Source organism: Myxocyprinus asiaticus, chromosome 4 (genome assembly GCF_019703515.2).
Source record: "Myxocyprinus asiaticus isolate MX2 ecotype Aquarium Trade chromosome 4, UBuf_Myxa_2, whole genome shotgun sequence".
Taxonomy (NCBI): domain Eukaryota; kingdom Metazoa; phylum Chordata; class Actinopteri; order Cypriniformes; family Catostomidae; genus Myxocyprinus; species Myxocyprinus asiaticus.
In genome coordinates, this window is record NC_059347.1 from 50,862,215 (window position 1) to 50,875,626 (window position 13,412).

A 13,412-nucleotide genomic window follows, 5' to 3' on the forward strand; every position below is an offset into this window, starting at 1 on the left:
GTAGACCTCCGAGACAGGATTGCATCGAGGCACAGATCTGGGGAAGGGTACAGAAACATTTCTGCAGCATTGAAGGTCCCAATGAGCACAGTGGCCTCAATCATCCATAAATGGAAGAAGTTTGGAACCACCAGGACTCTTCCTAGAGCTGGCCGCCCGGCCAAACTGAGCGATCGGGGAGAAGGGCCTCAGTCAGGGAGGTGACCAAGAACCCGATGGTCACTCTGACAGAGCTCCAGCATTTCTCTGTGGAGAGAGGAGAACTTTCCAGAAGAACAACCATCTCTGCAGCACTCCACCAATCAGGCCTGTATGGTAGAGTGGCCAGACGGAAGCCACTCCTCAGTAAAAGGCATATGATAGCCCGCCTGGAGTTTGCCAAAAGGCACCTGAAGGACTCTCAGACCATGAGAAACAAAGATTGAACTCTTTGGCCTGAATGGCAAGCGTCATGTCTGGAGTAAACCAGGCACCGCTCATTACCTGGCCAATACCATCCCTACAGTGAAGCATGGTGGTGGCAGCATCATGCTGTGGGGATGTTTTTCAGCGGCAGGAACTGGGAGACTAGTCAGGATCGAGGGAAAGATGAATGCAGCAATGTAGAGAGACATCCTTGATGAAAACCTGCTCCAGAGCGCTCTGGACCTCAGACTGGGGCGAAGGTTCATCTTCCAACAGGACAATGACCCTAAGCACACAGCCAAGATAACAAAGGAGTGGCTCTGGGACAACTCTGTGAATGTCCTTGAGTGGCCCAGCCAGAGCCCAGACTTGAACCCGATTGAACATCTCTGGAGAGATCTGAAAATGGCTGTGGACCGACGCTCCCCATCTAACCTGATGGAGCTTGAGAGGTCCTGCAAAGAAGAATGGGAGAAACTGCCCAAAAATAGGTGTGCCAAGCTTGTAGCATCATACTCAAAAAGACTTGAGGCTGTAATTGGTGCCAAAGGTGCTTCAACAAAGTATTGAGCAAAGGCTGTGAATACTTATGTACATGTGATTTTTATTTATTTATTTTATTTATAAATTTGCAAAGATTTCAAACAAACTTCTTTCACGTTGTCATTATGGGGTATTGTTTGTAGAATTTTGAGGAAAATAATGAATTTAATCCATTTTGGAATAAGGCTGTAACATAACAAAATGTGGAAAAAGTGAAGCGCTGTGAATACTTTCCGGATGCACTGTAAATGGGTGCTCAGTCACCAAACTGAATCGTATAACCTTGCTTAGCACCCAGTCTGACACGTCCATGAGGGCTCGCCATGCGTTCGCGCAGTGGGACAGTAGGCTTATTGATTCGCTTGCTATAGGCGATAAGGCGCCGCACACCATAGGGAAGTGGTTAAGCATAACGTGTGGGGTGCATGATATGTGAAGAGAACATTTTTCTTTTTCTTACAATGTGTGAATATCGCATATTTGTACAACAGGCACTTTTTTCTCTTTTGCAAGAACAATCTCTGTTTGAGTAATACACACAGAAGCAACATTTTGAACAATGTCCTGTTTCCGATAAACAGTAATGGGGAAGAGGGGAGGAACACTGTGTGCCTCTAATCGAGCCTTCTTTGGCTCTGGGCCGTGAATAACAGCGAGCTCTGGGCTCCTCTTCACAGGGCTGGGCATGTCAATAATGTTTTTGTTGCCCGGCCGGAGTTTTTTCGTCGGCGTGTTTTCGCGCTGAGACGGCAGATGCTTACACTTGGGCCACGGCTTGCATTGCTTCACTTTCGTGGCTCGCAGCGCCAAATCTGTAGCGGTGTGGAGCTCTTTGAACAGCTCTGGATTGGAGCCTTGCTCTTTCATTTGTTGAAGAAGCTTAGCTTGAAAAACCTGGAGCACCGACATGTTGTGGAGTGCTGAACCAGCTTGGCCCGCTGCTGTATAAGCTCTTCCAGCCAGTGCGGACGTCAGTCAATGCGACTTGGAAGGGTGAGCGGGGGTGGGATTTCCATCCCATGCCAGTATTATGGTAGAGGTGAGCTGCAACCGCCTGTTCTACAGGGGGAATTTTTGAATAGCCTTTTTGATCTGTGTGGATGAAAAAGTTACTTTAGTAAGAACAGCAGCACCTCTGACCTGAATGCACGAAGAGTAAGGTGCACACCAGGTCTTTGTGAGCTCCGCATGGACCTCAGGGAAGAATGGTGTGATGCTCCGGACCGCGGTCTGTTGACGATGTCCAGTTTGCAAAAACCATTCATCCAGGTGAGACTTTTCTGGCTCTTCTGGAGAGGACCACTCAAGACCGAATGCTTCAACCGCCCTTGCGATGATGCGAAGAAGCTCCTTGTCCATGGCGTGTGCACCTCGCTGAGGAAAGAGGCGGCAACATCCTCCGTGAACCACTCGCCTGAAGCTGCGAGTGACACAGCATCATCCCCATCGTCAGAGCCGCAAAAGGAAATGAGACCGTGCACTCTCATAGAGGGCCGGAGCTCATCACGCGCATATTACACATGCAAGGACGTTAGATCGGAAGGGTTTAGGGTTTCAAGTCGTTTAAGAAGGACACTCCCCATAGTGCTTGCGGCAATGTCAAGTGAATTTAATCGATAGGGAACTATAGTAACAGGCCGTTTGAGCTTTCTTCGAGTCAGTTAGGATCAGTATTGGATGGTACATCGTCAAAAGATAAGTACTGTCATTGTTTTTTACATTATTGTAGATGTTCATATCACAAATACATCACAAAAATTTTGTTTTGTTTACAAAAATATTTTAAGCTACATACTTCTCAGGTTCGATTGTCAGGTCACCTCAGGCAACTACTACAGGCGCAAAAAGAAACACACCATGCCATGGTTTGGTCCTTCCCCCAAGAAATTGCATAATTCGCACACTGCAAGTAAATTATGTCAACAATTAAATCAAAATAACTGGGAAGGATCAGATAAAGATTAAAAAAAGATGAAATGTAACAAGAAGGAGCAATAGTAACAGTGTATATAAGTTGAGTGATGGACACAAGGAGACAATGCCTCTCATCATATCCTTCATAGTGAAAGGCAGTGGCCTAATGTCCTACTAGTACAAAGCTACCTTTATTTTCCCTTAATAGATAAGGGGATGTTCCATTTTATTGTACAACTCCAATTCCAAAAAAGTTGGGACAGTATGAAAAATGCTAATAAAAAACAAAAAGTAGTGATTTGTAAATTATATTCACCCTTTGCTAAATTGAAAACACTACAACTACACATTATATGATGTTTTACCTTGTGAATTTCATTTTTTACAATTTTTTTTTATGTACAGTCATTTCAAATCAGATGATTGCAACACTCTCCAAAAAAGTTGAGACAGGTGCAATTTAAGACTAATAACAATTTGACGAGTTAAAATAACAAGGCAGTGTGAAACAGGATATGTTAAACAGGTGAGGCAATCGTATCATAGTATATAAGGAGCCTCCAAATACAGCCAAGTCCTTCAAGAGCAAGAATCATTCGAGACTTGTCAATTTTCCAACAGATGCTTCAGCAAATAATCCAGCACTTTGAGAACAATGTTCCCCAAAGACAAATATGAAGGATTTGGGGCATTTCACCCTCTACAGTGCACAACATAGTTAAAAGATTCAAGGAATCTGGTCAAATCTCGGTGCGTAAAGGGCGAGACAAAAACCATTTCTGAATGCACGTGATCCTCTGATCCCTCAGACATCACTGTCTTAAAAAACATAATTCATCTGTAATGGATATCATGAACATGAGCTTGGGATTACTTCAGTAAACCTTTGTTAGTCAACACCATTTGCCGCTGCATCCACAGATGCAAGTTAAGACTTTACTATGCAAAGCAGAAGCCCTGTCCAGAAACACTGTCCAGAAGCGCTGCCGACTTCTCTGGGCTCAGTCTCATCTTAGATGGAAAGTAGAACAGTGGAACTGTGTTTTTTGGTCCGATGGGTCCACATTTCAAATAGTTTTTGAAAAATACAGCCGTCATGTTCTCCGGGCCAAAGAGGAAAAGGACCATTGAAGCTGTTCTCAGCGTCAGGTCCAAAAGCCAGTGTCTGTATGGGCCAGGGGTGTGTCAGTGCCCATGGCATGGGTAACTCGCACATCTGTGAGGGCACCATTAATGCAGACAGATATGTACAAATTTTGGAGCAGCATATATTGCCATCCAGCACCGTCTTTTCCAAGGTTGTCCCGGAATTTTCAGCAGGACAACTTCAAACCACATACTGGTCGCATAAGCAGAGAGTGCAGGTGCTAGATTGGCCTGCCTGCAGACCTGACCATCTCCAACTGAGAATGTGTGGTGCATTATGAAGCGCACAATACAGCAACAAAGACCCTGTACAATTGTGCAGCTGAAGACCTGCATAATGGATGAATGGGGGAAAATTCCACTTTAAAATATATATATATATATATATATATATATATATATATTTTATCCCCTATCCTCCCAATTTGGAATGGTAGGTCCTCGTGGTGGCGCGGTTACTCACCTCAATCTGGGTGGCGGAGGACAAGTCTCAGTTGCCTCCGCTTCTGAGACAGTCAGTCCGTGCATCTTATCACGTGGCTTGCTGTGCATGACACCGCGGAGACTGACAGCACGGGAGGCTCATGCTACTCTCCGCGATCCACGCACAAATGAACACGTGCCCAATTGAGAGCAAGAACCCCTAATCGTGACCACGAGGAGGTTACCCCATGTGACTATCCTCCCTAGCAACCAGGCCAATTTGGTTGCTTAGGAGACCTGGCTGGAGTCACTCAGCGCACCCTGGATTTGAACTTGCGACTCCAGGGGTGGTAGTCAGTGTCAACACTCGCTGAGCTACCCAGGCCCGAAAATTCCACTTTTTAAACTTAACAAACTTGTGTCTTCAGTGCCTAAATGCTTAATAAGTGTTATTAGAAGAAATGGTGATGTTTCACAGTGGTAAACACTCGACTGTCCCAACTTTTTTGGAGTGTGTTGCAGTCATCTGATTTGAACTTACTGTACATTTTCAAATAATAATAATAATAATAATAAATTCACAAGGTAAGACACCATAATATGTTTAGTTGTAGTGCTTTCAATATAGCAAAGGGTGATTATAATTTAAAAATCACTCCTTTTTGTTTTTATTAGCATTTTTCATACTGTCCCAACTTTTTCAGAATTGGGGTTGTACTAATTATTGTTGTCTAAGTTTAATTTTTAAAAATCTTTCCTAGAGATCCTTGATTATGCACTAAGAAACTGCAGTTTTGTCTCGATTTTGTAAGGTGATTATTTTATTTCTTCCATATCGTACTGTATGATAACACATGATTGGGCTCCAGTATTGTTTAATGCACGCTGGGTAACGTAATAACTAAAAAGCTTCCACCAGGGGTCACACGCTGCTCACATCACAAACAGCCTACTACACATTGAAAGTTTGCATTTGTAATGGGGACACTACTCCCTGCTTCCAAATATGCTGTACATACTTTCATAGTGAATTCCCACATACCATATATTATTGGTGAGTTTGGTCTAATATTTCATTTTAGACTATGTAAAGGCTAATAGCACCGATTTCCATTTAAATAAAAGGAGATTGGTGTTTCAAATTCATTCCGTGTGTGATATCTCTATCACAGCCCAGTATTAAAGCTCGAAGCCCAAAGTCTCTGTATGCCGCTTAAAAAAGCTAAAGATACAAAAAAAAAAGGCCCCACTGATTGAGTGCGTGTCGCCTCCTCTATTTGCGTAGCGGAGGCTCCACCTTTCAAGCATTGCAGTGTGACCTCAGCAGTGGGCTGAATTGAGCTGGGTGGGATTTTCAGGTCTGAACGAGCGCTCGTATTCCCGATCGCGTATTCAAGGATCACGATTTAACGGTGTATGTGAAGGGGCGAATAAGCGAAAGCGTTTGCCGGTTGTGCGCTGAACGGTGCTGGATAGTGTTCGGGTTTGCATGCGTCTAACGATAGGGATCAATTAAACGAGGAATGTTGGATTTACAGAATGCCCAACAGCGTTGGAAAAAGATTTAAACCCACCAGATACATCCCGGTGTCCACTGCCGCCACACTCCTGGTGGGATCCACTACTTTATTCTTCGTTTTCACGTAAGTTTGAGCGGATTTTAAATGCGCTATTGAATAAAACGCTGGGAGTCATCGTAAACTGCATTTGGATCCTTGGAATAAGTTTCTTGACGGTTATTATGGCTCAAGGCCCCTGGATGTCTGAGTCCACCTAAACGCCTTGAACTGTTTCCCTGGTCCGTTGATTCATAGACAGTTATGTGTATTTTAAAGGGTGCATTTTGTGGTTCTTTAATAGTTGATGAAATTGGTCACGTGAAGGAAAAGATCTGTTTAGATTTCGCTTCCAAAGTGGCTAGTCACGAGATCAACAGATAAGAGTCTCTTAACATTTTGATAGACTATAAATAAGATACTGAGCTGAACAGCAGAATGCTGAATGTTAGTGGAAGCTCACCTTACCATCATTTCTGTTCTCTTCATTTATTCACAATTTTTAGGAGTTTCAGTGCTTACTGATTGGTCTGACAGTTACACTGCAACACCTGAAAGAGATGCATATGATTTTGTACATGTGTTTGATTGCTTTAATGTGTTGCATCAGTTTGCACAGCGAGTAGAACTGCGTCTTTTATATTTTTTCGCTCCAAATGCTTTTGCGTTTGTTTTTTCACTCTATGCAAGGCTGAAGTAATTTCAAAAGATCACCATAAAGAGATCTTGATATATCTATTGATAGCTAAGAAAGTGCTTTAAGATGCTGCCATTCATCAGGCAGTGAGTGATGGTGTGAGAAGAGCATACTTTGTCAGGCTTTGATTTACTCGAGCAGTTGTTCAAAGAATGAGAAGATGAGAGACAGTGTTTGAGCTATTCCCTTTTGATTACATTCCAAAGTACACTTTATTTGATCAACTTGTATGCATAATCTCACACGCTCTTTCAATGAAATACACCAGTTGTGTCTCTCACATAAAGCTCATCATTTTCTAAAAATCATGGTGCATATTGTACCCCCTTCTTACAGTTGTTTAAGCTACATAACATTGGTTTAAAGGGATAGTTCACCCAAAACTGAAATGTTACCCTCAGTCACCGTTCACTTGCGTTGCATTTATTCCATACAATGAAAGTGAACGGTTACTGAAACTAAGATTCTGCCTTACGTCTCCTTTTATGTACCAAGGAAGAAAGTAAGTCGTACAGGTGTGGAACAACATAAGTGCGAGAACTATCCTTTTAAGCAAGAATTTGCCTTTTACCCTCTTATATCAATTGACAGTAACCTTGATGAAATGTTTCCCATTCATTTTAGAGATTATTATGTAGGCATTTGTAGCTTTTATGGTTTAATTCCGCTATTGGTTTGTGACATATTAGGGTCATTGACAAATAAGATGAAAATGAGAAGTGAGAAATCTTTTGAAAATCTAGTTCCTAACACGTGTCGTGTGTAGAAATATACTATTTGTTTCCATGTTGATTTCATAAATAATGATAAAAACATTTTTTATAACATAATATATATATATATATATATATATAATTACTTTAAAAAGGTATTAAAATACTTGATCATTGAGTGTGTGTGTGTGTGTGTGTGTGTGTGTATGCACGCAACTTAATAAATCATTTAAAAAAGTTTTCAAACATATTTTTCAAGGTAATTTTTTTTACAAATATAATATATATATATATTTTTAGTCAAGAATATCAAGAAGTTTTCTCAGGGTTACTCCATATGACCGAATGTGCCTTTTAATAATAATAAAAATAGAAAAAAATCATAAATATTGAAATTTAATGATGTGACATTTTAGGCCTGTATGATTTTGTTACTTTCTCCGGACAGTTACACCGCATGACATTTTTGACTTTTTAAGCCCCAGAAAAAATACCAAAATGATTTTCAACTCAGTATTAAAGTAGGCCTAATTGTTTTATGTGAATTGCATTTGCAATGTATTTTTGAATAATTTAATAGATCTGTGAGCACCATGTCATTCACCCCTTAATGTTCTTGTTCCTTCATCGTAAATGCAATTATCACTACTCAATGAGGCATTGGTTAAAAAACAATTTTAGATTTTGTTTTTGCTTCAGGTTATCCTATCCATAAACTTTTATATAGTAAGACTATAAACTTTGTTTTCCAGCACCGGTTGTTTTCCCCTTCATTTTTCATTGCATGTTGGGCCCGCGGTCATTTTTATGGTTCCCTTTTGGCCCTATGGCCCAGGGTGAGAGGGGGCCTGAGACGGCTGCCCACCCTGCCCTCCCTGTAGTAATGCCACTGCCTTTGAAGCAACAGAGACTGTGTGATAACTTTCTCTTCTGTATGAATGTGAGAAGTGATGGGGGATCTGGGTGTTGTCAGGCCTTTACACAGATCAAGGAACATGGTGCTTTCCAGTGGGCTTTCCCAGGTGGCCTCACTTTATCATTACTTCTTGTGTCAAGGACAGCTTTGTGGAGTGTGGTAACTTACATGTGATTTTAGACCTTGTGATCTTATTTATTTTTCCATTTGTGCCTTCATCAGCTTCTGCTCAAGAAAATTGATATTATCTTTCACACTTTTTGAAATCAGGCATTTTGGTCTCCATATTTTTGTAGATTATGAAGGACTGAGAGCATCACTTAAGCCGGGAAAGGATATTAATTGCTTGAATCAGTCATTTGATAAGTATGACTGGAACTGCTTTTAGCTGTAGTTCAGGAGATTCTAATGTGGTCTTAAGTCTATGCTCACTGCTGATTAGGGCTGTCAATTGGGCAGAAAAACTAAATTCAAATTTTTACCTTAAATATTTTCAAAATTCAAATAATATTCGAATTATAAAATCAGCTGATTCTTAAACAGATGTTATTTCCTTAGTCCACAAGAGGGCACATTAAATACGTAAACCATGCAGCACCATTATATTATAGCAAAGAACATTTCTGGCTGTTAAAAAAAGAGTATTCCATTTTCAACTAATGTGCATAAAATAAATAGTTAAAGTTTTAGTCAGTCCATATTCTCAAATGTAAAGAAAAAAGGGAGGTGCTTCAGATAGAAATGGTATTCGGCTGAACTCGGTGGTGAAGCGGCTCAGACTATGAGCACAGGCCAGGAGCTGCTCAGTTAGATGGAACACAACAGAATGGAACAGAACGCGAGAATCTCGAGACACACATTTCCAAGTTTAACTCCTTTCCTTACAAAGCGTTTAAAAATTAAAATTCATTGCTTAATCTGAGAAATGCTTATGAGAGGGCAAGACGCAATGGCCAAGTACCTCCACCAACTGTAAGGGGCTGTTCACACTGAATGCTTTTGCAACCATCCATTTGCTTTTCTATGTAAACTGCGCTAGACAAGACTTAGTTTCACTTTGTTTTTGTTTATTCAGCGTTTCGAGCTGGGGCGCTGTTTTTTAGATGCTGTTTCTAATTAAAAAGAACTTTAAAAAGCATCTTGAGTTTAAACTTACGTCTCCTTTTATGTACCAAGGAAGAAAGTAAGTCATACAGGTTTGGAACAACATAAGTGCGAGAACTATCCTTTTAAGCAAGAATTTGCCTTTTACCCTCTTATATCAATTGACAGTAACCTTGATGAAATATACAAAATATAAAGTCTTCTTGCAATTTGAGTGTTTAATGTTCTTTCGGAGACTATTTTTTGTTTTGTTTCAGTGAATAAATAATTTGTCATGCAAATAATAGGAGGACATGCTAATACACATAGACATATACGTGTAAGTGTTCATTGCTGATATTTTTTAGCACACTGTCAGAGAGAGAATAATATTTGTCATTGGCTGATGAATTGCAAATTTTTTGTCTGGTAATAATGAATTAATCAGGCTGGAGAGTCAAACAGTGTAGATTATCAGTGTGTGCTATTCAGAACCTGCAGTGTGCAGAGAGATAGAGCAAAATAGAAAGAGAATAGAAAAATTAGGTAGGTGGGTTGAGGGGTAGGGGATGGAGATGTTGCCGCACTTTATTACATGGCTCTCCGGAATACTCTGTTCTGATTGTTCAGTGGTGCCATCTAGCGGTCTGATATTTCTCTGTAACAACCGCACATCCATGTATCATCAATACGCTCTCCCGGGAATCTGACCCATCTTTAATACTTCAAGGATGACTGTGCAGTCTCTACAAGTAAGCTTATAAAATAATTTAAAATCAGATAAATGTTTCATGTGCATTTATTTATTTATTTATTTGGCCAGTAGCCTTGCAGTAGGTTGGAAAATGAGGTGTCAGATGATCATTTTCACAAAATAAGCACCAACAGAACTCCAACGCAAGCCGGAGGTGGATTTCATCTGTTCAGCGATTTCTTTCTTCTGACATAATTACATAATTTCAATGCAAATCAATATTTTATGTCCATACATTTATTTATTTGGATAGTAGCTGTGTAATAAACAGGATAATGTACAGTCAGCCGGTTGTTATCATAAAACAAACCCCTTCAGGGTGATATAAAACCCCTCTACTTCACATTGGGCGTTATTTTGCGATAACAACCAGCTGACTATACATTATCCATTACTGATCACAGAGAAGATTTGGCATCAAAAATATTTGGCAACCAAGTAGGCTTACTATGCAGAGAAACAAAAAAGGGTGACTTAATTAACACCAGATAATGTCTGGTATAATCTTTTTTTTTTTTTCTAAAACTTCCCTTGTCTTACATTGTATGTGCAAACAGGTAGCCCCTCCCCAAACTCTGCCATTCATACTCTGGTCAACTGCCATTGGTTAAGCCTGAAGTTGACATGTCTGACTGCTCAAACAAACATCGAAATTGCCACAGAGCCACAGTATTTAAACGTTTAGGGGAAATCAGCATATGAATGGCTAACTCTCTTCACATTAAATGGGGATAAGAGAAAGTATTTTAACATTAAAAATTACACAGGCGTAGATATTTCAGATAATTACAGGTGTAGATATTTTTTTCCAAGCAACTTAAGGCAGGAATGTGGCTGAAAGATAGACAGAAGACATGGTTGGCTTTTACCTTTTTGCTTAACAAATTAATGGCATTCGAGTACATTATATTTCTATTAACATATAGTCTGATCTCCTAAAACTATTTTATCATTACATCCTCATCACATCTACTCTAGCTGTTTCTGCCGCATTGTTCTTATGTATAGCGTGGATGTGTACAAACGATTTTGATTTCAATGTAGGTCATTTTTGTTTTCACTTGAATAGTGCTTTGCTGCTGTCACTGTTGGTGAATATCCATGAATCTGTAATTATGGAACTCATTAAAATCAGGGAAGAGACTGGGACTCAGAGTATATAAGTACATTTATCAGCATTACATGTTTTACTAATGCAGGCTGAATTATTCGACAGGAATTTATGTTGCTTACAAGACATTGGTGCCAGTAATAGTGCTATTAATCATTGTTGCATTTTTCTTCAAATACACAGAAAGACATAGAAAGTGAAAAACTTGACCTCAGATCTGTAACTGTTCATAAAAGCTCTGTAAATACAGGTCATAAACTTTAATTATAACCATGAGCAGCCTGTGGATTTCAAATGATGAGGATTTCTTTGCACTCCATAGAGGAAGCTATGGAAGATGATTGTTACATTCTTATTGAAACGTTTTCATGGCTAAAATATATTTTATTTGTGCAATTTCTGTTCAGTTTGGCGGCATTATCTGTGTGCAAGAACTGCATTCACTAATTTTGGATGCCATAGCTCATGTATTCTTAGCCAGAGGCTACATGACAGTAATGAGATCAAATCTGTCTTCCCTGGTTAGTTGACATTAAGTAAAGGGGGGCTCATCAAGATTGAAATAAATGACGGTGTTAATTTAGTGAAGGAAGATTGATTGTGGCTTAAAGTATTCCTTCCTCCCTCCGGGAAATAGAATTATACCTCTTTATCAGTTTCAGCAATACATTACTATAAATCTGTACCATAACAACGTGATACACAGCTGTTGTTAGTTGATAGATTAATGGTTGGGCATTTTTACAGCTGCAACAGAAAGCATAATTGTTTGTGTATATTGAAGTTGTGAGAATAAGAGAGATGAATCAAGGGCAGTTCATTTAATCTCATTTCAACCAGACTTCCATGTCACCATGCCACTCTCGGGTTCTGGTAATGCTGACGGATCTGCCTGTCATCCTTGCAAGGCATCTTGAGTAGATCCATCAGAGACATTAGTGACACAAGTTGAATGCAAGTATCTTGAAACATGTTTTTATCAGGTGATGTTCTTCTAACCCTTGTGTGGTGTTTGTTTGTGAGTCACACTCGTTGTGTTCGCGGGTCAAAAATGACCCGAACATTCAAGTGTAATATTTTTTTTAATTATTATTATGGTTTTTAAATGTGCCTAATTTTGTTTTAAAGGTCTCATACAATAGATTTACATGCATCCAAGGTCAAAAAAACACTTTAATTTGCTCATAATTTAAATTGCAGCATTACCTTTTTTTCCCCCAGTGTCAAAAACGACTCCTTCAATGATCCGTTCTAAAGGATTCATTCTAAACTCCTCCTTTCAGAGAGCCTACACTGCTCGGATTGGTCAGATGTCCCAGTCTGTTGTGATTGGTCTACCGCCTAGTGTAGTGTTTGAGGGCGGGTCAAAGCTGTTCGCGAGCAACCATTGAAGACCAGAGGCGGGTTTTTTGTTACCAAATTATGTAGGTTAGTACAGGAAGTAAGTCTGGAATTACTAACGACTCATTTCAGGTGTTCAGAATCGATTCTTTCTTTTTGGAGTCAATAACTCCATTTGTCGTGCACTTTGATTTTTGAAACTTTGCAGACTTTTTTACATTCACAAACAGATATATATCACACTACATGAAAGGTAATATTTGAAAAAACATAATAGGCGGGGGGGGATTTTATGGTATTTAGACCTTATTTAGCTCCAAATTACTAAATTACACCATTAATTTTCATACAAAATAAGCACATTTTATGTTATCTTCACTTCAATAAAAACCTTCATTTCAGTAAATTGAAAGAGTGTCAAAACTTCAAAATTTTTCATGCATTGGGGGTCTCTGGTGACATCTGCTGGAAAAATGATAATAAAAATAATAATAATAAAAAAAAAAACAATTACATGAAATAACAACTATGGCCAATAGATGGCTTCAGTGCTGTATGCATTGGCTGATCTCTATAATCATAATTATCACTAGATAATTTCTAGATATTATCACAAGTTACGCTTTGTATATACAGTATATTTAGACATTATAAAAAAAACTATAATTTGTCAAATTGTAGCATTTATTTTAAACCACTTGTGTTGAAGTGTCAGATTTTGCCATGATACTCCAATATGCTGTCAAACCTGACCATGCTGCCACAGTCATTAGCCTGATATGAAATCAATGGAAGTCAATGAGAGATCAA

General features: G+C 39.4%; 1 protein-coding gene across 1 annotated transcript in view; it reads left to right on the forward strand.

The window, feature by feature from the left end:
* Positions 1–5,592: 5,592 nt before the first annotated feature.
* Positions 5,593–13,412, forward strand: part of zdhhc8b (zinc finger DHHC-type palmitoyltransferase 8b) — a 105,814-nt gene continuing 97,994 nt past the window's right edge. The window contains exon 1 of the mRNA XM_051694179.1: positions 5,593–6,074. Coding sequence (XP_051550139.1) covers positions 5,971–6,074 — 104 coding nt within the window. The 5' untranslated portion in view covers positions 5,593–5,970. The remainder of the gene's footprint in view (positions 6,075–13,412) is intronic.